Source organism: Carassius carassius, chromosome 24, assembly GCF_963082965.1.
Source record: "Carassius carassius chromosome 24, fCarCar2.1, whole genome shotgun sequence".
In the NCBI taxonomy this organism is placed as follows: Eukaryota; Metazoa; Chordata; class Actinopteri; order Cypriniformes; family Cyprinidae; genus Carassius; species Carassius carassius.
Window position 1 is genome coordinate 6532935 of NC_081778.1, and position 26384 is coordinate 6559318.

The 26384-nt window shown below is 39.7% G+C and overlaps 1 protein-coding gene across 3 annotated transcripts in view; it reads right to left on the minus strand.

Moving 5' to 3' along the window:
- Nucleotides 1–26384, minus strand: part of LOC132102752 (protein PTHB1-like) — a 203114-nt gene that overhangs the window by 162524 nt on the left and 14206 nt on the right. For all 3 annotated transcript variants that reach the window (XM_059507390.1, XM_059507391.1, XM_059507392.1), the window contains exons 10-14: nucleotides 25606–25787; nucleotides 23029–23105; nucleotides 22416–22469; nucleotides 22189–22291; nucleotides 1506–1610 (exon numbers count right to left, since the gene is read on the minus strand). In XM_059507390.1, the coding sequence (XP_059363373.1) occupies nucleotides 1506–1610; nucleotides 22189–22291; nucleotides 22416–22469; nucleotides 23029–23105; nucleotides 25606–25787 (521 nt within the window). The remainder of the gene's footprint in view (nucleotides 1–1505; nucleotides 1611–22188; nucleotides 22292–22415; nucleotides 22470–23028; nucleotides 23106–25605; nucleotides 25788–26384) is intronic.

The window sequence follows — 26384 nt, forward strand, 5'->3', positions numbered from 1 at the left end:
TCTCTATTAATGTGCTTGGACACAGAGCTCTGTGAACAGTCAGCCTCTTTTGCAATGACCTTTTGTGTTTTGCCCTCCTTGTGAAAGTTGTCAATGGTCGTCTTTTTGACAACTGTCAAGTTAGCAGTCTTCCCCATGATTGTGTAGCCTACAGAACTAGACTGAGAGACCATTTAAAGGCTTTGCAGGTGTTTTGAGTTAATTAGCTGATTAGAGTGTGGCACCAGGTGTCTTCAATATTGAACCTTTTCATGATATTCTAATTGTTATAATCATCAAAATAAAAAATAAAATAAACATTTGAAATATATCAGTCTCTGTGTAATGAATATAATATATAATACACATATATAATATAATATACAAGTTTCACTTTTTGAATGGATTTAGTGAAATAAATCAACCTTTTGATGATATTCTAATTATATGAACGTGCTGTTTATATGCTCTTTATAAATATATATATATATATATATATATATACACACACACACACACACACACGCACGTTTTCTTTCTTTTTTCTTTTGCTTACCAAAATTCTTACAAACTTCTCAGAATTTATCCTAAGATTATTATTTTTTTTTTTTCTTTCAAGAATTTCACAAATTAGGACCCAGATCCTTATTTCCTGTTATTGCGTATACAAATAGCCATCATAGAGAGTTCTCTATGTGTGTGTGTGTGTGTGTGTGTGTGTGTGTGTGTGTGTGTGTGTGTGTGTGTGTGAGAGAGAGAGAGAGAGAGAGAGAGAGAGAAAGAGAGAGAGAGAGAGAGAGAGAGAGAGAGAGAGAAAGAAAGAGAGAGAGAGAGAGAGAGAGAGAGGTGAACAGAGTAAAAGAAACTGAGTGCCATTATAGTGGGGTTTCCCCGAGTCTGTGTCTGTGTTTTATTCTAAAAGGCTCATTATAATAAGCTTTATACTATACTGAATATTATAGGGAATATTAAACACTATTTAGCACTAACTAAATTGACTTAGTTGCTAAAGTTTGGACAAAAAGTTTTCCCGATAAGTTGGCTAAATATGACAAAACCTCCCTTTGGAAACTTTCTGATGTATTCTAATAGCGTTAGGGTATTTGGGTTAGTCTTTACTCATTCTAATTAGCTTCATCTAAAAACAATAGATGTCTATGGTATGTCCCTATTTAAAAAGCTAGACAAGCATATGTGTGTGTGTGCAGTCCTATGTACCTGCTAGCTAATGTGTAAAACAGACTCACTACTTTCAAAAGGACAGAAATAAAAAGAGCCAGAGAAAAGGGAAACTCCCGGACATTTTCAGGAAGTTTTGCAGGGGTCTCTGCCAACACAGACACCATCCAAGAGAAACGCCAGGACAAACGCAGCCTTTTTGCTGCTTTTTCTGCTTTGGCAAACATCCAGAAATCTTGAAATGAGTAAAAGGGCTTAAAGAAGTGGGGAAAGAGGTTAATGTGTTCCAGAGCTTAGAGATGGAGTCAGACAAACAGAGCGTGGGAGTGTTCATGAGGAGCTCATACCTGTAGCTGAGCTGTAGGAAACGGCGATATCTCCACACAAATCCGCTGGAGGATAGTGGCCATTCAGAAATGCTGAGAATCTCACCACTAACTCGCAGCCACTGCCTGTCAAACAAACAACAAGAAACATAATGCATAATTTGGTTTCAAGGCATGCCAATAGGTGTGTTCTGTGAGATAAATATTACATTTTATATTGATGTGGCAAGTTCCTTCAAACTATTACAACAACTATAAACAGCATTATCTTGAATTATATTGTTAATTATGTATATTGGCAGAAGAAGGAATTATTCAGATTATTAGGTTATTTCACACCTAAATCAAAATCACATGCAAATAATTAACCAATGCAATAGTAATGATCCTAAAAACACATTAGTTTTTATACATTATATTTCTCAATTTTTATCCTTGGTTTTGGAGTTAAATAGAAATACATTCCACCGAACTGATGAAAATTATCTTATTTCCCATTATACTTTTTATAGAAGACAGTTGTGACTCTGCAGCAACCTGTAAATAATATACACTTAACACAAATTAACTACAACATTTACAGAAAACACTCGTAGGATCACTTTAGGAGCTTCATATCATCTTTATTGCTCCTGCCGCAGTTTTTGAAAAATAAGAATTGCGGCTACATTTTAAGGAAAAATTGAATGTATGATTTTTCAGGGAAAAAAATTAAAACGAACAAAAAAATATTACTATTTTATTACTCACTATTAAATAATATAAATAAGTATTTAATAGGAATGCTCATTTTAACCGTTTAAAGATTAACTGAGCGTAGTAAGAATTTTGACCAATACAATACAATCAGTTAAACGGTTTAAAAAGTCATTTATTAATTTTTTTCAGTAATTTCTCAAAATATTTTAAAAGGTTTGCTGCATGGTTAAAATATGCTACTGTGACGGGAGGAGCACAAGACAGACACAGTGGGCGTGGCGACAGGCCTCGGAGAGGCATTTATTAACAGAAAAATCAAATAAAACAGGGGATAAAAGGTGGCCAAAGGGGAAGAGTGTCCAAAATAAACAGGGAATCTGGTGTCCTCGTCGTGCTGCGGGGTTCGTGTGGGTCAGGCAGTGTTCATGGAGGAAGCGTCCAGGTAAGGGGCGGAGTCCAGCGGCCGCACGCGCTCCCCTCTTCGGTCTGGGGCACGAGGGGCGGCGGCTTCCTCTAGCGGCCGCATCACTCTCGTTGGCCGCGGTGCTGGCAGGGGATGTACAGCCCGGCATCCTGGCCCGACGGCCGTGTAAACGGGTGCGGTTCCCATCCGGATCACGGGTCCGGCAGCTCACGTCTCTGGGTGCGCGGGAGTCCCTCAACGCACCCTTCCTGGACCCACGAGGACACCAGTGTGCATGCACGGGGAAGAGACCGGTCTCCCGAGGAGAGGCACGTTGGGCTTTTAAACAGCGGCGGTGATGAGGCTCCATTTCCTTCAGGTGTGCCCCATCACACACCGCCAGCCCTGACTCATCCAGCGCCCCTCCTCTCACACACCCCCTCCAGTCGGGAGCCTGGTGAAGGGCGGCGATTTAGGACGGGGTGCCGGTGACAATCAGGGAGGAGGCAGCTGACTCGTCACACTACTCAATATATATATATATAAGTTGTGTCTAAGTCGCATTTTATTATTATTTCATTCAGAAATGTTTACAAACACTATAATAAACACTGTAATCATAGCTAGGCTATTTTAGTTCGCCTCACTCCACAACAAATCCTTTCAATTAAGCAGCAGTCTATTTAAAAAATGAACAAGAATTAAATTTTAATTTAGGCTAAAATGAAACTGAAACCAACCTTGGGTCTCTTATTTGACACAAAATCAAATGTTGCGTATTCACGATGTTTTTGACAAAATATTTTTTATTATTTACTTTCCAATAGTTCCAATATCTACATAAAACACATTTTTTACACAATATACACAACAGATTTTACTAAATATAAATATAAATTTTAAATAAATAAATTAAATTAAAATAAATAAATGAAATTAAAATAAATAAATTAAATTAAATTAAATACATTTATGCATTTAGCAGACGCTTTTATCCAAAGCGACTTACAGTGCATTCAGGCTATCAATTTTTACCTATCATGCGTTCCTGGGGAATCGAACCCCCAACCTTGTCCTTGTTAACGCAACGCTCTACCACTTGAGCTACAGGAACATAAATATAAAAAAAATATAAAAATATAAAATATAAAAAATATAAAAATAAAAATATAAACAAAGCAGTGTGGTTTTCCATGTTTGACTGACATTGTCAAGGTAGCAATGCTTCACTCTGTGCGGGCAATCAGGGCCAGCACAATCACTTGAGTTTTTCCCTTCTAACAGTAGAAGCAACCACTCCTCTTAGTCATAAAGATCATCGGAATCGTAAAAGGTTTGCTTTTATTTGTATACATGTACAATAAAAACAAATCTTTGTGCTTTTGTAAAATAGGCCTAAAGAAAAATAGGATGCCACTTTTTGCGCAACAAAAAAATGAACTGAAACTCTGCATACTAGGCTACTTGTTGCACAGTTTTTCTTTTGTTTTCTTTATTTATTTATTACGTTTTTTCTCAGAAGCACTGCAGGTGCATGATGTGATATGATCAGTGGTGTCAAAAGTATTGACATTCATTACTTGAGTAGAAGTATAGATACTAGGGTTTAAAAAGACTTTTGTAGAAGTTGAAGTATCAACTCAAGCTTTTTACTCAAGTAAAAGTGTAAAAGTACTGGTTTAAAAAACTACTTAAAGTATAAAAGTAAAAGTAATGTAAGGGAAAAAAATGCCATTAAGAACAAAAGCTTAGGCCGCGCCACAGGGGCCTATTGTGCACTACCCCACCTCCTCAAAAAAACATTATTCTAAAAGCCATAGGCCATAATGACTATAATGTTATATTAAAATGTTCATGTTGAAAAATTTGGGATGCACTAGGCTACCTGTTTCAGCCACATATATGCCCATTGAAAATGAATGTACTTTAGTACAATGCAAATACATTAAAGAACTAGAGATATGATGACTAGTTGCCTAGGGTGGCCATATGAGCCATTTTCCCAGGACGCGTCCTTGCCAGAATTTCTATATTGCCTAAAACATCCAAAGTAGTTTGACCAATAACATGCAGGTATGTTACATAATCAACCAATCGTGGCGTGTGATAAGGTGAGATCTACAGAGAACGATCAGAGTAACGCAAATACACGTACATGTTAGGTGTTTGTTCGTTCATTCAACTTGAAGCATCACTGCGCACCAATCATTGTATGACACCAAAGTACCAAGAGAGTGGTTTTAATGCATAAGGAGCCGTCTGCTCTGCTCTCTATAGCTCTTATGAATGCCATACAATGATCTATCTGCAAAGCACAAACAGCCAAAATCTGGATATTTTAGGCAATATAAAAATCCTGGTAAGGACGTGTCCAGGGAAAATGGCTCATATGGTCACCCTATAGTTGCCTATAAGTATTGTTATGGTGCAAAAAGTCAAACTTCAGAGGCATGTCATCAATAACCTTTAATGGAATGTAAATGTACATCCAAGTTTAGCTGCAGGAATCTGCAAGGGCAATGGACAAGAACATTGGTGGAGGCTAAAAAACAATTAGCCTTGTATGGTTGTCTATATACAAGAAAGATTATAGTGCTGTCAAAATTAATGATTAATCCAAGTGATTAATCAAAAACTAAAAATGAAAAATAACTCATAATCCTGATACCTTCTTGATTGATAGCTTCCTGTATTTGCTATGTCCAGTGTGTGTGTGTGTGTGGGGGGGGGGGGGGTAACGAGTTACAAGGTTGGTATAGCCTATATATCACAACATTGTCAATCGCGTCGTCAATCGCAAACGATAATTTATTAAAACGTCTCGCTACCGAACTACCTACAGTAGCTTAATTTGTGGAGGACGAAGAGAAAGCACCCATTTGGTAAATGAGCCAGTGAGAAATAATCCAGTGCCATTTCGATACTTTTAAAACGGTACCGGCGCCTAAACGGTGCCTGAAACGATACTTTAAAAAAAAGACCCACAAACAAACTATGGATAACATTAAAGAACATTACAAATATTTAAAATAAATACATAGCTTTCACCTTGGATGCTCTACTTTCCCAAGTTGTGCTCAATCTAAGGCCTAAGGCTAATAAATGTATTTCATAATCTGGGTCATTACTTAATACAAAAACCACACATAATGTTTCGACTGTATCTCTGTCACTCACTCTGATATTTAGTTAAGAAGAGTGCTGTCTGTCACTGTCTTTGAGCATACAGTCATTCACAGAATGGATTATTCTTTATAAAGTAGCAACAGTCGTTTGTAAAGTAGGGTAGGCCTACTGTGCAAAAGTCTAAGGCACATTAGTATTTTCACCCCAAAAAAGGGTTTTAAGCCAGTTATTTATATCTTTTGCTGTAGTGTGTCAGTAGGAAATATCAGTTTGCCATTAATTTTATTAATAATCTAGTGCGATTTTGAATGCACAAGCAGTCTGACAACGGCGAAATGAATGTTTGGAAATTTAAACAGATATTTTATACTGAAACAGCAAAGTATATAAATAACTGGCCGAACACCATTCTTTAGTGAAAATACTAACGTGCCCAAGACTTTTGCACAGTAGCTGGTGTATGTATGAAGTACGTACGATTAAATTAAGTATATTTAAATAAGTGTTAAGTGTTCGTTCATATGTGTTAAGGGCTAGATTTTTGCTGGAGGAAACAGCTGTTTAGTGATGAGCGGTGAACGCAGCGAAAACTTTACCGAAGATGAGAAACCGACTGCTCCCTCGTGACCTTTTGTAAACTGCATTTATGACAAAGAACTGCACAGATACGGATATTCTAACAATCTTTCGATAAACACATACCTTGTGTCCTCTGTGTTTGTTTCCGCTCGCGCTGCTCCGCCGCGGTCTGCGGATTGAAGAGCGCGCTGAAAGACGGAGAAGAGACCGGTCTGACGCCGGTTTCATATGAAACTTAAGGGGAATGACTCTGAGGCGATCACAAATTTGTATACAGTTTATGGAGCTAAATGCTACAGCCCCGCTAAAAAAGCCTAGCGATGCCCGTGATTCTTGTGTAGCCTACGTTTCGGAGAACCAGGACAAACATTTCAATCGATCGCTCAGGCATTTAAAAGGCACCGAAATCTGCTTCCTCTTATTCAGTTAGGTGCATACCGGTTCCATACCCAACCTTACTTTTAAGAAATATATTTTTTGATAAACGAACCCAAAACTGGCTATGTCCTGGCTGGAGTGTGACGTGATTTGTGTCTTGTGCAGGTGCGATGGATCGCGTACAAACCAATAGAGTGTCGGAATGGTATCTGTTTATACTTCTCATCCAACCACAATCAAATTCACTCCATCCGGATGGCGCGATTTGTCTGGATAGTTTTTTTTTTTTGAATGATGACAAGCCGGAATGAAAACAAGCCGAAATGAAATGGCAGTAACGAAGCTATTTTTAAAATGTAAGGAGTAGAAAGTACAGATACTTGCGTGAAAATGTAAGGAGTAGAAGTAAAAAGTCGGCTAAAAAATAATTACTCAAGTAAAGTATAGATACCCCAAATTTCTACTTAAGTAATGTAACGAAGTATTTGTACTTCGTTACTTGACACCTCTGGATATGATGACCATGTGAATCCTCCTGTTCTGTTGTCTGCTACTTTTAAATTCACGTTAAATTTATCCCAGCAAAACAAATCTTAATATTTTTAACGGGTCACAGACACTTATCCTTTCTAATTTAATTTAATTCTAATTTAAAATAATCTTGTCGATTAACAGTTAATAATCGGTTAACAAGCATTGGTTGTCAGTTAGGAAAAGTAACAGAAACGAAAATAGTGAACATTATATACCCTAGTATTTAAGATTAATAAAAATTACTATTTATTTTGCATTTTATAATAGACTTCTAAAATTACAAAACTAATATTTATGGATGTTTTAATTCCTTAACTTTCAAAACCTTTACATGTTTACATTAGTGGAAAACTGCAGGAAAACCTGCTTTCTTTTTTTGACAACAGCTGGTTTATAAGCACTTCTCATTATACATTGAAGTGGAAGATGGTTGGCGCATGTTGCCTTTCCAAATGCACATTATATGCGACCCAAACTCAGAGCAGATGTAAAGAGCTTGTGTGGACCAGCAATTTACTGTGAACCGAGCTGCTCTGAGAAACTGAAAACACCAGATCAGGAGTAATTCATTTGTAAATAATCACAGTACCTCACTTCACTCTGAAACCTGCAGAATATATTTACTGAATCAAATCACAGCCTTTGTGATTTGATAAATCGCATTAATCAGTTTTATACTGATTAATCATGCAGCCCCTAAAAGCTACCACAGTTAACAAGGCTCCTTAAAAGAACACTCAACTTTTTTCAAAATAGGCAAATTTTCCAACTCCCCTAGAGTTAAACAGTTGAGATCTACCTTTTTCGAATCCATTCAGCCGATCCCTAAGTCTGGCGGTAGCACTTTTAGCTTAGCTTAGCATAGGTCATTGAATCGGATTAGACCATTAGTATCTTGCTCAAAAATGACCAAAGAGTTTCTATATTTTTCCTATTTAAAACTTGACTCTTCTGTAGTAACATGGTGTACTAAGACTGATGGGAAATGAAAAGTTGTGATTTTCTAGGCCGATATGGCTAGGAACTATACTCTCATTCCGGCATAATAATCTAGGAACTTTCAGTTCAGTGATATTGTGCAGCAACTGAAAATAGTCCCCATCTAGTTTGTGTCACTGTGTCTGCTGCACCTGAATGGATTCGAAAACAGTAAAACTCAACTGTTTAAATCTAGGGGAGTTGGAAAATGAGCTTATTAAAAAAAAAAGTGGAGTGTTCCTTTAACACAGAGCTTATAGCTTTATAATGTCTTTAACTGGTTTGTGTTGCATTTCTGTCTTTAGTAACGTGATCTGTTTCAAGTGTTTTGTGTGTCCACAGTGAGCTGCATTCACACAGGTGACTGACCCGCAGTAATGCTTGATTGCTGAACACTTAGATTAAGTGTTTGACCCCCCAGTACACACACAGTGTCTGGCTGTTACTCACACACTCTCCCTGTCTGTGCTTCTATCAGCTCATCGTACAGCAGCACTTTCTATGTGGTTTAAAAGCTCTCTCTCTGGGAGGGCAGGCTTTGAACCTTTCCATCTCACTGCTATGGGCAAACAGTAGTCCATCAGGGTCTCTTGTCCTGTGCATGACCCAAGCTCAGCCGCCATGCTGTTGGCGTCAGATTGAGCTGGCAAAAAGCATAACACACACCTTTTTTAAACTGTCTTTAATCTATGTGGTTAAATTAAGGCCATTTGTGCTGACCTCTCTTGACCTATGCTGACAGTAGCCCACCCCTGGAATTCATGACATGCATTAGAAACACAGCATGCAGAACACACACAGCACAAAAGCACTTTTCACAAAAATTCCTTTGACAAAAGCAGCTAGATGCACTGCAAGTTTCTGTTGTGAGGATTATGGGGGCTGTTCTAAGGATCTTTGGCCTTTAGGGCATGTATGAGTTCTATCGTCTCAGCACTTACACTCACTTTTGATTTGGTAACCTGAGGTCATGGCTATAATGTAGTGGTAGTTTTATGTCACAGTATATACAAACTGACCAAAGAAGTGTATATCTAAATAGTGTTGGACCTTCTGAATAGTTCTGATTAAATACATGAAAAATGTAATTAAAAAATAATTGGTCAAAATAACACAAAGTATACAGGTTAGATTAAGGTATTGGCTAGGCTAGCTGCCCATGCTGACCAAATGAAACTTCACAACCTGGATGGAATTTTTTATTGCATCTGTAGCACTATACGTATGGGACTAGTTTTCTGAATAATGTTTGAGTTGAAATTCTTATTACCCAGTGCACCAATTTAAACAGGACTAACATCTCAGTGTTTACAGTGTTACAGAGGTAGCCTCCATTTTCTAGTTGTGGGCATTATAGAGGGCCATGTGCTCTGGTTGCCTGCATCATGCATGACTTACATGTCTTTTAAATAATGACTTTTATTATGCATAATTTCCATTTATTATAAAAGTCTTATAGAAACTTCACATGAGTTTATAGAAGTGGCTGCTTATAATAAACCCATGTAACTGAGCTGAACTTAAGTCTACACATGAATCTTACCGGACACTGACATTTAAATGGCCACTTTTAGAAGAATTTTCCATGATTTGGCACTACTTAATTAATGCTATTGTAGGCCTATCACTTTTTCTTCAAAAACATCCATACTGAAACGTGCAGCATCCAACCGATTAGTGCGTACACAGTAGCTCAGTTTAGTCAAAGCTGTTGAGACATTCTTTACCATTTAAAAGACATTTAAAAACATTTTTACAATTTAAATATGGTATTTTTTTAACACTAATTTACACTAAAGACATTTATCACAAAAAGTCTGATAAGGAATGTGCAAAGAATGATGTTTTCTAAAAATTACTATAAAAAGGGATCCAAAAGAGTGTGGCACATGGTCTCCATCCATCCACTTCTCAGGTCTCAACTCCACCTAAACTGTCCATCACAGCTGATGAGGCTAAGAGCGGTCTGTCAGGCACAGCTGTTCTAAGTCTCTCTTACTGAAGAGGATGCATGGAGTTTTTTCTAAACTGAGCACACACTGAGCTACACTCAAAAGACACAAGAGAGAAACTGTCATCTGTTGGTGATCTGAGAAACAATCACTGCTTATTAAGCCAATGCTTACCAGTTACTTAATGGCTACCAGCATAAATGGCTGCCCACTGCTCCGGGTGTGTGTTCACAGTGTGTGTGTGTTCACTGCTCTGTGTGTGTGCACTTCGGATGGGTTAAATGCAGAGCACAAATTCTGAGTATGGGTCACCATACTTGGCTGAATGTCACGTCACGTCACTTACTTTGGTCATTTCTTCTGTTATTTATTCAATCTACCCCATTCTCTTTTTTTAGAATGCTTGCTCTTCTCTCGGTTGACCTGAAGCCCCAACCGACTGAGGTGCCGGAGCACAAAGTCCCTGTGATTGCACAACTGCTCTTGGGACCGGGCCATAATGAGCCAGTCGTCGAGATAGTTGAGGATCCTGATGCCCACTTCCCAGAGTGGGGCAAGTGCGCCCTCCGCGACCTTCGTGAAGACACGGGGGACAGTGAGAGACCGAAGGGGAGGACCTTGTACTGCCATGCCTGACCCTCGAATGCAAACCGCAGAAACGGTCTGTGGTGAGGGAGGATCGAGACATGAAAGTACGCGTCTTTCAGGTCGATCGCTGCAAACCAGTCCTGGAGCTGAACGCATTTGATAATGCGTTTCTGCATCAGCACATTGAACAGGAGCTTGTGCAGGGCTCGATTCAAGACTCACAGATCCAGGATAGGCCGAAGGCCACCGCTTTTCTTGGGTACGATGAAGTAAGGGCTGTAAAACCCTGTCCTCATCTCAGCTGGAGGGACTGGCTCGATTGCATCCTTCGCCAGCAGGACAGCAATCTCGTCGCGCAAGACAGAGGCGTCCCGGACTGCCACCGAAGTCTCGAGCACGCCATTGAACTTCGGAGGTCACCGGGCGAACTGAATCGCGTAACCGTGTCGGACCGTCCGAATGAGCCAGCGTGACGGGTTGGGCAGCGCAAGCCACGCTCCCAAACTCCGTACAGGTGGCACCAAAGAGACAGCCGACATACCCGCAGTGGTGCAGCGATGGGGAGTTGTGTCGGATGGCCCATAAGGCATCGCGTTCCGAGTCATAACGGCCAAACTCCTCGTGTTCCCAGAGGAACTGGCCAGAGACACGTGGAGAGGCTTTGCGTCTCCGAACCGCGAACTCTTGACCGCTGGCGAAAGGGTGGCATCATGGGTGAGGAGGCAGTGCGCTGCTCATCGTCAACCCGCGAGCCTTGCAACTCGGAGGAAAGGGAAATTGCTCTTTTATGAAATAGTGGGTGCTGCCATTGGACCAGCGGCAGAACAGAAGAAACAAAAACTGTGGATTCTCCACCCGGCCCTCTTCCAGGGGAAGGAGTGGCGCTGTGTCCGCCAGCTCCTGAAGAGCAGTCTCCCACATCTCCGAGTTGCCTGTGTCAAGGCCGCTTAGTCGTCTTCCTAGAGGACTTCGCAGCCGGAAGTGACACGGGGGGCGCCGCTCTCCTGCGCGGGGCTCGACGCGCCGGCCTCGAAGAACTCTCAGCACGGGGCGGAGCTGGTGTGGAGGATGCAGGGGGGCGCCCACGGCAATGAGCAGGCTTAGGCACTGCCCGCGACGGAATGGTGGCAACCAGAGGATCAAGTCAGGGCGAGATGTGCTGTATGGCCTCAGTCTGCTGTTGTTCTGTCAGGAACTGCTGGGCACAGCCCCTGACAGCGTCGCCACACAGGACAACCTGGGAGATGGGAGCGTCGAGAAAGTGCACTGTCAACGTCTCTCATACCGACCACGCTGAACCAGAAACGGCACTTCTGGACCACCAGAGTGGACATCGCCTTCCCGTGGGACTGCGTCAAGACTTCCGTCGCCCAGAAGGGTGAGGTCAGTTGTCGTGCGCAGCTCCTGCATCAACCTCGGGTTGGTTCTACCCTCGTGCATTTGTTAAAGCCTTGGCTTGGTTAGTTTGCAGGATAGCCATGGCATGCAGGGCAGAGGGAGCTTGGCCCGCAGCACTGTAAGCCTTGGCAGCGAGAGCGGGCGACAGCTTACAGGCCTTAGGTGAGAGGCGCGGACTATTCCTCCCAGTGGCGGCGTTTGCGGAGACAAGTGCACCGCAATTGCAATCTCCTGCTGGGGAATGTCGACGCACCCCTAGCTGCCCCGCCATCAAGGGTAGTGAGGACGGAGGAATGAAACGAGCTGTTTCCGGCCGTAAAAAGGGGCCATCCACGACTACATCACTTCCCCATGCACATCCGGGAAGAAAGGAACCAGAGCAAAAAAACGGTTGTGAGCTGCGCTTTACACCGAGAACCAATCGAACAGCCATGAGCACTCAGGGCTGGGCAGTGCATTCATCTCCATCCTGATGCTCACAGCTGCCCGGGCAAGCACGGCTGTCAACTCTGGGTCCAATTCGGCAGTGGCGACAACACCCGAGGGGGGCAGCCCCGCCGAATCTTCAGTAGCCCATCCCCCATGCTGCAATTGACATCTGATCCCCGGCGGTAAACTAAATTACCATCTGAGACTGCCATAAGACAGCCCAGCAAAATCACTCAGCAGGACACAGGACAAGCACTGCGGAAGGGGTAAGAGGTCCGTGGGGCGTGGCCCGGCGGAGAAGCTCAGCCCTGTCACCTTCAAATCTCCCAGAGCACTAGCTGGCGGCGGTCCTCTGCTCGTGGCAGAGAAACCGGAACGGGTAGTGACAGAGGTGTCTGCTCCTTTCCCTTTAAGAAAGGAAAGACGCGATCGCAAGCGTTGCCATGGTCACACACGCAGTGCGTGCATGAACCATCCACGAACGCGCCTTCAGCGTGCTGAATGCCTAGACACGGAAGACAACGCTCATGGCCGTTGTCAGAGAACAGGAAACGACCGCATCCAGAAGGATGCAGACGAAACGGCGTCTTTAAGAAGACGCGAATCGTTCATGATTTGCTCTTTTAGGAAATCTGCTCTCTTAGTTGAAGCGTCCAGGGGAATCGCTGAAAGGGACACCGCTGTCTGCGCCGTACCACAACCAGAACAGCTTCCCGACACACAGCAGATGAATGGCTTTGTGGAGTATAACAGCTTTCATACAACCACTCGGCTCCGAAGCAAAAATCTAATGAGTGGATGCACCTGTCGCCCTTTATACCCGTTGGCACGGGGAGTGGCTCAGGTATGTTAAATCCACTAGCCAATTTTCATTGGCGTTTTCTCTTAAACTCAGAGATGATTGGCCTCCCAAGTGAGACCCCATATGTCGTTCGACATAACACGTAGTGACCGACAGATAGGGAACTAAATAAATTTGCAACGAGGATGGGAATCGGCTCATTTGAGTGTAAAATAAATTAAATCCTGAACAGTGCATCCTTAACTGGAATAGTAAGACCTACCTGAACGAACTGAAAAAGCATGGTTCATTTCAGTTTTATCTTTGTACCTATTTGTGCAAAATGGTTATTTATACAATACAATTTTACAGTCAACAATAAAAAAACAATAGGTCTTATTTATTTATTTATTAATTGATTGAGTGTGGCAAGTACTGTGAAAATTTTGCCAGAGCAAGTAAAAATATTTAACCACTGGCCGAACCGGACCAGTAGAAAATTTTGTGTTAAGCCCTGTTAATACAATCAAAATCAGTTTTAACATTTGTACACAGATCTGTAGAACATGTAGGTTAAATAATTATAATGTTAAAGTTAAAAACTTAAAATATGTAAAAGAAAACAGGATGACTTTGAATAGCATAACTGTAAAATTGTGAGGAAGAGCTGAGCAGGTCTTGCACATGTTTTGCCTGGTCACAGAGTGACTTCCTGCTTAAACAGGAAGTAATGGATACCAAAAAATGTAGAAATATATGTATGTAAAAGGAGAATGCATGTGTGTGAAAGCAAAATATATATATATATATATATGTATGTAAAAGGAGAATGCACGTGTGTGAGAGTAGAAATGTATGTATGTGAAAGGAGAATGTATGTGTGTGAGAGTAGAAAAATATGTATGTGAAAGGAGAATGTAAGTGTGTGAAAGGAGAATGTATGTGTGTGAGAGTAGAAATGTATGTATGTGAATGGACAATGTAAGTGTGTGAGAGTGCCAGAATGAATTATGGCTTGTGCCAGAATGAATTACGGCTTGTATGGCCCCTAATACACACACACAGTTTTTTAGTTTTTGAACTGTACTGCCAGTGAGCACACTGCTTTTTGTTGCTGCTTTTGAAGAATGGCATACTTATACTTATTTAATAAAAAGTATATGCTTTCGAAGAATACTTAGACTTATCGCACCATTGGTAATAGCACCGTTTATTTTTCAACCTCACATAAAAATTATTCATGGGTCAAAAACGCATTTTTGCTGTAATAATATTTAATTATTAATAATTAAATATGAACCAATGCACAATAAAATGTCTTACTGTCATTATTAGCCCTTTATGAATTCAGTTTTATGTGTATTATATGTAGCTTATTGTGAATATAAACCATAAGTTTCGGACACGGCGAAGCTCGACATGTTCACGGCAGAGACGGCAGAAAGCGCATCAGGTTAATTTTCTCTATTTTACAGAAGCACAATTTTTGTTGATATTCATGTGAGTGTACACAAAAATAAGGGTACACAATTTGCAGTTCCAAATGAAATGTTAGTCTTATCTGTATTAGGGCTGTCACTTTTGTGAAAAAATCATTTTCGATTTTTAAGACATAAGTGTTCATTTTTCAACGTCAAATAATGGACGAACGTAAAGAGAGCGCTGGAAAGTCAGCAATATTTCTTATTTATTGGCATGAAGTTTTGTGCAGAATAACAAACAGCAACAGGAGTGCAACATTCTCGAAAAAATATATATGCAGAGGGGACGGCTGCCATAACAAAAGAAAAACATCACTGCAGGCTTCAACCCGGCTGCATTTATGATTTAGGTAATTCAAAAATCTCCAAGATTATTTTAAATAATGATTCAATCCATTTCAAACAACTGTTCAAAAAATGAAATTTTGACTTTTTTTGGTTTTTTTCTTGAACGTAACCGGCACTTAGGCTAGGCGCGCACTAGGCAGGCATATTGAAATGCGCAAAAATTTTTTACTCACTATATGTCCAGCTGTTGAGAAGGCGCGCTCTGACCGCACTGATGTCCCAGGGACACTCAGGTACAGCTGCGCAAGGTGGGGGTATTACTGCCAATTTTCCACCACAAAAGCCGGTCGCTGTCAGCTTGCAATGGTCCTTTTCACAACTCAGAATCTCCTGTAACTAGATAGCCATGGCAACCTTTTTTGGTTGGTCCGATCGATTGTGCAATCGATTTTCGAACTAAAAGTGACAGCCCTAATCTGTATAAGCAAAAATGATGGAGTACTTCATGTTGTTACCACTGTTATGAAGAACAGAATGAAATGAAGTTAAAGCGAAGTTAAAGTGTGCGAGCAGATCATCTACGGGACAAGCAGGAAACCACCAAAGCTTCCCGAGGTGAAGAAGGTGTGGGATGAAGTAGAATTTCATTCAACATTATAAGTAGTAATAGGCTGAATTGCAAATAGGTAGCCTAATTCCAATAAACGCAATGACTATCCATCATTACATTTTTATATTCATGCAGCCTACACAATAATATTATTTTACACTGTAATCCTTTTGTTTTTAATATTTGGCATGTTTGTGTGATGCGCATCCCTGTGTGTAATAAGCAAAGTCAACGCGCACTGTGGACCTGCCCAGAGGTGCATTTTCTACCAACGTGCTCTTTAAATAACAAAAAAATATTGCGGCATTGACTTTAGACCAGGTTTGAGTTAGTGTATGGCACAGTCTATTTTCAGCTCCTTAAAATAGCAATGCGCAAGCAATGCGCCTGAACACACCTCTTTTTTTAGACCAGCACGCCCATGGGCGCACAAACGGCCTAAATGCATTTGCTAATTAAACGACGTGGCACTGGACGGGAAAATGCGAATGGCGCTGGACTGAAACTAGCAAACACACTTGCACTACGCCTTGCATCGCATTGTGCCGGGTGTATGATAGGGCTCTTTGGTTCTTTTAATTGTGATGGTTTTGGCTCACATTTAACAAAACCCACCAATTCACTATCTCAACAAATTAGAATACTTCATAAGACCAATAATAATAATAATTAAAAAAAATAACTTTTTAGTGAATTGTTGGCCTTCTGGAAAGTATGTTAATTTACTGTACAAGTACTCAATACTTGGTAGAGGCTCCTTTTGCTTTAATTACTGCCTCAATTCGGCTTGGCATGGAGGTGATCAGTTTGTGACACTGCTAAGGTGGTATGGTAGCCCAAGTTTCTTTGACAATGGCCTTCAGCTCATCTGCATTGTTTGGTCTCTTGTTTCTCATCTTCCTCTTGAAATTGCCCATAGATTCTCTATGGGGTTCAGGTCTGGTGAGTTTGCTGGCCAGTCAAGCACACCAACACCATGGTCATTTAGCCAACTTTTGGTGCTTTTGACAGTGTGGGCTTAGTACCAAATACTGCTGGAAAATAAAATCAGCATCTTCAAAAAGTTAGTCAGCAAAAGGAAGCATGAAATGCTCCAAAATTTCTTGGTAAACGGATGCAGTGACTTTGGTTTCTCAAAATACACAATGGATCAACACCAGCAGATGACATTGCACCCAAAATCATCACAGACTGTCAAGTCAAGTCACCTTTATTTATATAGCGCTTTAAACAAAATACATTGCGTCAAAGCATCTGAACAACATTCATTAGGAAAAGTGTGTCAATAAACTTTGGAAACTTAACACCGGAGTTCAAGCAACTTGGGCCATGAGCTTCTCCATCCTTCCTCCAGACTCTAGGACCTTGGTTTCCAAATGAAATACAAAACTTGCTCTCATCTGAAAAGAGGACTTTGGACCACTGGGCAACAGTCCAGTTCTTTTTCTCCTTAGCCCAGGTAAGACGCCTCTGACGTTGTCAGAGTTAAAAGTCATGGAGCAGCGTCGACAAGTTTAATTTTCTCCTGGATGTGTGAGCTGCACGATTTTCAATATGTGTGTGTGTCAATAAGCAGCTCATTAATACAGAACGATAATTAAAGGCTCTAATGCACACCAGTATATGTGTGTATTGAAAGAGCTAGACGACGTATGATGGCGTGTGACGTCATGGTAGTGGTGTCCCAATTCTTAGGGGAATATTTTCTCCCCTACCCCTTGACACTCTGTTTCAAGGGACAAGGGGAAGGGGTACAAAATAGAATTGGGATTGGGCCTAAGCCTCACCAAACCTGACCAGACAGGCATTTGCGATCACGGGAACTTCAAGACACTTGTACAAACATGGATGGGGGACATGAATGGAGATGGCACCAATACTATACTGAGATTTTTTTTGCCCTACCCCTAAAGGACTACTCACACCAAAAAACATATTTTCACACAACAGAAAACAATGCTATCCACATAGATCTCTGGGTGGGAAATTTGCCCTACTATACAGAATTGTATTCTTTTTTTTTTTTTTTCAAGTAATGTGAAATGGGTTGAGTTAACATTAAAGCACATGACTTACTGGAGTTTTACTTTTGCTCATAGCAGAAACTAAAGGCAGCTGCCTTGCTGCCCAGTAAGTGAATGGCTGAACACAGAGCATTTTTGTACAAAGATACCTCTATAGAAAACTTGATTCTGACAGGCTTCCAAGGCACCATAACAACATGTCTGATTTAAGAATATATCCAATTAAATTTTAAATACAATCAACAAATACTGCTAGTTTCCCACTAGAAATGGACTTAACGGGCAGGATTGTGGGATATTATCTACGCAAACATCATTCTCATGCAAGTCAATACATACATCAACAACAATTTGAGACCAATATCAAGTAATTAAGTGGAGAACTACGTGAGTGGTACTCTACAGTGTGGCATGATTTTAAATAGTTGGTGTGCATACTCTTACAGGACACTGTGTGCTCAAAATTCATCAGTTCTATTGGTTCTTCAGTGCACGTGCCATAAGAGCTGCCATACTGTAGGAGAGCGTCTCAAATTCTCTGACACTGCCATCTTCTGAGGCTAGGATTCTTGCTAAAGACCATTAATTTGACAGCATTGACATTTCACACTAGGCTATCACAGACTTATGCTTTGTTAGCTTTGCTAACTTATTCAGGTTTACAGTTTATGAACAAGTTGTATTAATTCACGTCAAACATTGTTATACCATTTGGCCAGTATGTGGACACAACTTCTAATTAACAGCTTTGGCTAGGCAGCACAGCTAAACACCTGGGGCTGGAAATAAATTAAGAAATTTCTTAAGATAAATTCCACGAAGTTCGTAAGAATGTTCTTAAGTGCAATTCAAATATATTCTTAAGAACATCTTTTTAAGAATAATTTTTTTTCTTAAGAAGAAAATAACAGCTGTTATCTGAATGAATAAATGACGCACTACTAAACTCACACTATTGTCTTTATGTGCTTCCTGTAGATTACCCTAATAATCATAATAAGCATGCACCATAGACTGTATATTTTCGTTGCGACTTTGACTGGCACTCAGCTTCACGTTTTTAATGCGGCCTGTTTTTGAACAGTTCAGTTTCAGTTAGCCTGTCTCAAGCTGCAGCGATATGTTTCATTCATTTTTGTGCAGTGTTTTTGCCAAGCGGCAACCTCCCGCTCTCTCTCATGAAGCCAACAAGGAAGTGACTAAAACTGCAATTCTTCGACTGGCCGCTTGAGGCTGGCTGCAAAGGGAATCAATCCCATAGACTCCCCATGTTAAAATGCCCAACTTTACAGCAGAAAAAAAACATGTTTATAGCCTGGTGTACAAAATGATTTTGGTCTATATAGCTAATTTTACCCTTCATGACAACTGTGAGGGGGGTGAATTTTTTTATAACTAATCCTTTTAAATTATATTAATCCTTATGGTGCTGCATAATTAAGGGCATAGCCACTTGAGTGACAGGTGGATTGCCACTGCTGATACAGCCGTCGAGCTATGTGGGCGTGGCTTCAGCAATCAGCTCCCGTCTTTTTGCCCGTTTTCAATTACCTCAGAATGACATGCGGTGACGCGCTGCCAAGATGGCGACGGCCCGCTTTGCCCACTTTTGGTTTTAAAAACTCTCTACGGAAACCTATGGGTGACGTCACGGACACTACGTCCATGTTTTTATACAGTCTATAGTTTTTGCGCTCTCATCTGAGTGAATGCTTCCAGTATTTGAGTCCGCGCTTCTACAGCAAATGTGTCCTGTGCATTCATATATGCTTAATACTGCCAAAGATTATGTATTTAACGGCGTTCAATTAAAGCTTAACGGCGTTCAATTAAAGCTCCCTATCTGACTCGTTTCAGAGTTTCTAATGAGTTTTGAAGTCACATCCCTAGTTCTCCTATATGTATTATAATTAGCTGTTGTTGTAATGCTTAAATATAACAATTCATTTGAAATAACCCAATAAATTAATTAAATAATTATTATTGTATGGGATTTAAGACAAGTCTGGGGCTGTCCTAAATTTAAGTTATTTGATATGACTTTTAAGAAGATTTTAAGAAGAATTTGAATTCTTCTTAGGTTTTGTCTTAAGAACAATCTTAAGAAAAAAGATAAGAATTTCTTAAGATGAATTTTTGGGAATACAAATTATTCTTAACTTTTTTCTAAAGTTAAAAAATTAAGAAGAAAATGGCAGTTAAGAAGAAATTTCTTGACTAAGCTAGAAGAGAGTACAAGAGAAACAGATGACAAAGATCTAATGGCGCTTTTCCACTACATGGTCCGGCTTGGTACGATTCACTTTTAGGGGGTTTTCCACTGGGTACAGTGAACCGTACTGTTACCACAGTGTGACGTGTAAACTCAGAGAGAATCTTCACTACCTGTGTCATACTTCGAATGCAACTTTTTTGAATGAACGCACTTTTTTAATAACCAAAAAGTTTTGTTGTCTGTTGTGGAAGTACAGATGTTCCTCTCATTGATAGCAGAGAAGCAGATCCAGTGAGAGATTTATGGGGCGACACAAAATGAAAATGATTTTTATTTTTTTTTAGGAAAAAAAGTAGAGGCGGCGCAACTATAACAACGTGAATAATCCCGCCCACTCTAAAGCAATACTAAACTGCAGTGGAAACACAAACCATGCCGAGTCGTACCACACAGTGGAAAAGCACCATAAAAGAAGCCTACACTTCGAGGTGTAGATATGAAGCAAGTCGAGAGATACGAAGGTGCAAGATTGTGAAGAGCTTTAAAAGTGAGAAGCTAAATCTTGTATTCTACTTAATGTTTAACAAGAAGCCAGTGTAAATGCTAGAACAGGAGAGAAATTCTTGATGGAGGAGGTTCTAGTGATTATACAGACAGCTGGGCTCTGGACCAGCTGGAGATTATGAAGGAGTTTGTGAGGTAGGCTAACCCAAACAAAAGAGAGTTAAAATAATCAATGCGTGAGGTGACTAGAGCATGAACAAGAATGGCTGTGGATGCTGACTTAATTAGCTACACTCTCTGAGTCTATATCAAAATGTAAAGACACTTCCCTTAAAGCTTCAGACAAAGAGTATGGCCTATTTCAGACACAATGTGTTTTTATAGCTTCCTTTGTTTGTCAGAGTATGACTTGAGTGTGTGTGTGTGTGTGTGTGTGTGTGTGTGTGTGTGTGTGTGTGTGTGTGTGTGTGTGTGTGTGTGTGTGTGTGTGTGTGTAATGTAAGTTAAAGGGGTCAAACCATAGCAAAGCAGTGAGCAAAGAATGAGTGAAGCAAGTGATTCTTCTCTATTGTGTATGTATGAGTGTGAATGAGAGTGTGTGTTGACTTGTGAGTATACATTACACATTACCAAGCTGTAATGGCTCATGAAGTTGTGTTGCTAGCCTGAATGACATGGAAGTCTGGTGAAATATGAGACAGAAGTTTTTCAATGGAATTTCTAAGTAAAGAACTTGTCAGGGTTTGGCATCTCTTTAACATTACTGTGATGTCACACTGGCTTCTGGTTGGCCAACTTTGAATTGAATTTCTCTGACATATTATTTGGGCCAAAATAAAATAATACTTTGGTCCTGCACTGACAGTGGACTGACCCTGGAAAGGTCTCAGGTAGATGATGGTGTAAAATCCCAAACTGCAGAGAGATTTTTGTTTGGTAAATGTTCATTTAGCAAGTCAAGAGCAGCTGTTATACAAGAAGATGCAGAAATTATTTATAGCAAATTATGCACTAGGGTACAAGTATTTTAAAGTTATAACATAGTATTTCTCAAACAACCATGCAAAAATAAGTTGGCATTCATCAATAATCTGTCCCTGTAATCATAATTTGTGCAAACTGGAATAAAGCTTGTTGATGTTTTACTGCCACTAATAACTATTTCAGCTGGAAACCACATTATTTTTATGCATACACTGGGTATGTTTTGCAAAAACGTAGGTGGAGAGAAAAATGTTTCCAGTGAGCCTATGTTGGATTACTCCCACTGCTGTTAATAACCACTCACTATAACACAAAAGACAAATCTGTTTACAAAATTTGGAGAGATTTATAATGTAATCGAACACATTGCATCCTAGACAATGTCAAAGGACTGTTCATTCACCTCTCAATAAAAGACTCCACAAAAACCATGATTTAAACTTGGATAAGGCCAACATATTCATGCAAAATGTGAAGAATGTCTCTTGTTTGTCTGATATCATTGCATTCTGACGATCCGATGACAGCTGCTCACATCTCAGCGTGTCTAGCAGACATTTCTTGCTGGATGAAGAACCATCACCTTCAATTCAAATGTGCCAAGACAGAACCGCTTGTGGTTTCAGCCAACCCAACACTTCATCTCAATTTCTCCACCCAGCTAGGCACATCAACCACAACACTAGAAACTTGTTTGTGGGTAGATTACAACTTTGAGACAAGAGTATGCTAAAAAAGGAAACACAGTCATACCCATGGAGTCCAACACAAACTGGTCCTGCGTGACTCCCAGAGGAGGCTGAACACACACCGTCATCTTTGGGCTGTGCACCGTACCACGATTCTTTATTTTAACCTGAGAATAAAGCACACATTCAGGACATACTGTATCACCTCAGCATTATAAAAAGCACTACAGGCTTCTATTATTATTATCTATATTCTTAATAGACATCAGCGTTAAATGAGCTGTAACCAACCTTGACTGTGACAGAGGGGACGGGCATGCCATTCATCTCAGGTATGACAGCACACTGTGAGAGAGACCATCACAACACAATCACACACTGTGTGCTCATGAGACAGTAAAGTGTGTGTGAGACAAAACAGTATCCACAAAAGTACACAAAATCTGACAAAACCTTCCGTTGTGGACATCCTCAAAGGTAAAAATTATTAATAGAGCATTTTTTTTTTTTCCTGTTACGGTTTGAGTTAGTCCGTAGTCATTAAAGTAAATTTTACAATAATTATTTATCAAACAAAATTGTGTATGTGTGTGTGTGCGCGCAAATGTAATTATCGTATAAGTATATAATAAACTATCAATCTTCAAAATCCTAAGCAAAATATGACAAAAGCTTTCTTTAGTGACATTCAGGGAAGTTTTCTTTCAGCAGTAACTCAGAAAATGTTTTACTTAAGACTACGGTATTTCTTTGTCTCAATAGCTAAACCTGTGTGAATGTTTGTACAAATGATTCATAAATAATGTAAGTTTTTATTTAGGTCACCTGCAGTCATTATAATGAGCTTCATATGAAAACAGCAGAATTATATGAATTAGATAAACGTGTTCGTTTGCATTAGTACCGAGACTTCATCCAGGTGAGATGAGACTATGGCGGTCAGAGTGAGCTCTTCCTCAGTCTCTGCCTTCGGGAGAATGTCTGGAGAAAGAGCACACACAAACACACAGAACATTTACCGTATTTTACGGACTATAAGTGGCACTTTTTTCATAGATTGGCTGGTCCTGCAACTTATAGTCAGTTGCGACCAGTGTTGGGGTAGTTACTCAAAAAATGTAATTAGTTACTAGTTACTTCTGTAAATTGTAATGAGATTACTTTACTAGTTACTGCATTTGAAAAGTAACTCCACTACTTATTACTTTACTTTTTATTTTTCTCAACTCCTTTTTAATGGTTACATTTAATTGTATTCATCAAAAAGCATGTCTAATTCATTTAATTCATAACACATACATTTTCACAGCAATTTATTAAAAGTTTAACAAAAATTAAATGTTCAGGGCCCTATGAAATGTTTTATTTTTTCTTCACCATATGTTTTTTTTTTTAGCATGTGTAATTATTTAAATGCATAAAAACAACTTCATTTATTATTTTTTTCTTAAAATAGCCTTATGAAATGTTTTTTTCCCTAAGAAATTCTGTTGTGTATTTACATTTTTCTGGTTATCAAATGAAGGCATAAAACAAAACAAATTTAGATTTTATTTGAAAGATAAATTGCATTTCTTTTTTCTTCTTCTGAGAAATATATTTTCAATCTGAGTATGAACAATAAACACAAACTATGCAGCATATAGTAAAAACAATTGCACAAATTGTCTTCAACAATACAGTGCAAAAACAGTGCAAATGATTCACAAACTACACACAAAATGAGTGAGAAATATTCAGAGTGCAACAGAAAAAAATAGTGCAACTATCTTTATGAACTGTATAATTATATAATGATTTACTTAGTATACATAATATACATATTATAAATGATCGATTCGTTGGCTGTAATCTGTGTCAGAATCGATTTTACTGACATCGCCTAACGACCCAAGACATAAATCCCAGTACTTTATCAGATGTGTTTCATCCTTGTTTTTGTTTTGTTTTATGTCAAAGTACTCTGTCGAGTGTTTTTTGTGCTTTTTCTGAGAGTTTTCTCATGCAAATGTGTTATTGTGTGTTTGTATTCATGCACTCACGACAGACTTTACTTTCACTTTGTTTTCGTTCATTTTCCAAAGCAATAGGCTATGTTAAGTAGTAGTTCAAAAGACTACTTATTGGTTTAATATGGGAGAGTTTGAACCAATCTGCGCACGGGGGTGGGACTAAGCGTCAACAATCATTTCTGTTTGGCTCAGAGGAACGAAAGCATTGGTTTCTTCTGACGAATCAATGTTGTCAAAATGCGATGACGTAATCACATACACTACGGCGCCTCTGAATATCCATAATGAGTCTTTGAGGGTTAAGCGCTAAGATCAATCGTTATCGGGAAACCCCAGCCAGAACTTTACACACAGGCAAACACGGCATGTGTAGCGCAGGAAAGCGCGTTCCTATAGTCTAGTAAAGTAGTGTAGTTACCAATATTATTAGTGTAATGCGTTACTTTACTTCGTTACCCCAAAAAGTAATATAGTTACTGTAATCCGTTACTTTGTAACTCGTTACCCCCAACACTGGTTGCGACTTATTTATCAAAATTAATTTGACATGAACCAAGAGAAAACATTACAGTCTACAGCCGCGAGAGGGCGCTCTATGCTGCTCTGTGCTCCTGTAGTCTAAACTGAAAACATAGAGCGCCCTATCGCGGCTGTAGACGGTAATGTTTTCTCTTGGTTCATGTCAAATTAATTTTGACATGAACCAAGCTGTTTAAAAGCTGTTTAAAACCCCAAAGACTCGCTGGCGTTCAATTTGGCATAATTTTGGGATTTGCAAGAGGCCTTTAAAGGTAAAGGTTGTAGGACCTGCCACTAGAGGGCACACTACCAAAACAATAACAATCGCGTGGTTTGATGAAGCTAAGAAGGAGCATGGAATGATGGGATTTGTTGTCTTCTACCAAACCGCTGACGGCCATCAATCAGATGGAAAGATAAATCATTGATTTAACGTGAGTTCAACGATTTGCGCAAGTAGATTAGATACAAAGTCAATGCAAAAACGCGATCAGACGATGGATCAGACGGGTCTCCTCGCGCGGGTCTAGAGACACGATGCCCAGCGTTTGGTGTATATGCCCCATAATACTAATCTAAATACTAAACACAAGCGAGATCCGCATCTCTTTCTAGTTGAAATTTGTCGCGAAGCTACTTCCGCATTTGTCCACGACACTGCTGTCATGTGGTTTCTGTGTCAATAAAGGCGGTAACAAAGGGTAACTAGCATCACTGACAGGCGACTGCACTGCCCCATGTCACTGTTTAAAATGGGAATTTTCTCATGATTTACAAGTAGTTGAAAACATTAGAGATATTGTTAGTAATCAGCTGGACAAAATATATAACACTAGCCTAGTGGTTTTTGGACATTTTACTGCAAATATCTTACAAATTGTACCTTTAACTGTTAACATCTATTAACACACACAGCGTGAATTTATTTGTCTAAACTCTGTGCATCATACCTTGGGTTTTGTTAGCCTCGCGAATAACCTTTTGCAGCATTTTCATCTCTTTATCTACTTCATCATAGTTGACCTCTCGGGCTTCCACTTTAGGTGCAGTGAAGAAGGAGGGGTCAGTGCCCATGTAAGAGCACTGGAGATGACCGTCAGAGCTCAGAGTCACCACCAACCCCTTCAGTTCCCTGAAAACACACAACACCTTTCAATGTATGTCTGTCTTTACACAAACAATATCTTCTGCTTAGCCTACTTACGGTCTCTTACTTCATGATCACCCAGGGTTGGTGAAATGATGGTGAACTTTTAGTGGACTAATAATACATTCTTATGAATTACTTGTATAGTATATGTCACATTAAAATATCAGGCATTGCAATATTTTCCTGACAGATAATAACAGAGCCTGAGAGGAAATTGATGGCTTATTCAGTCAAACTGATGGATAAGGAATATTTGTAGAACTAGCATTTATTTGAAATTATTCGTTGTGTTCCTCAAACGGCCAACCATAATTTAAAACCGACTCGTTTGGGAAAAGATGCATATTGGTATGCATCTAATTTGGATTGCTTCTATTACCATATGAATTTGCACCAAAATACCATTTGTTTGATTGGAAACATGGGCTTTAACTAAAAGAATCAACACTAAAAGATGGAAATAGTTTTCTTCTGTCTTGATAAGCCCATCTGATTATTTGTTGTTATTTTAACTATATATGATTGTATGGTTAGCTGTATTCTATTATTTCTCTTTATTCTTTAATGTAGTAAAGTTTG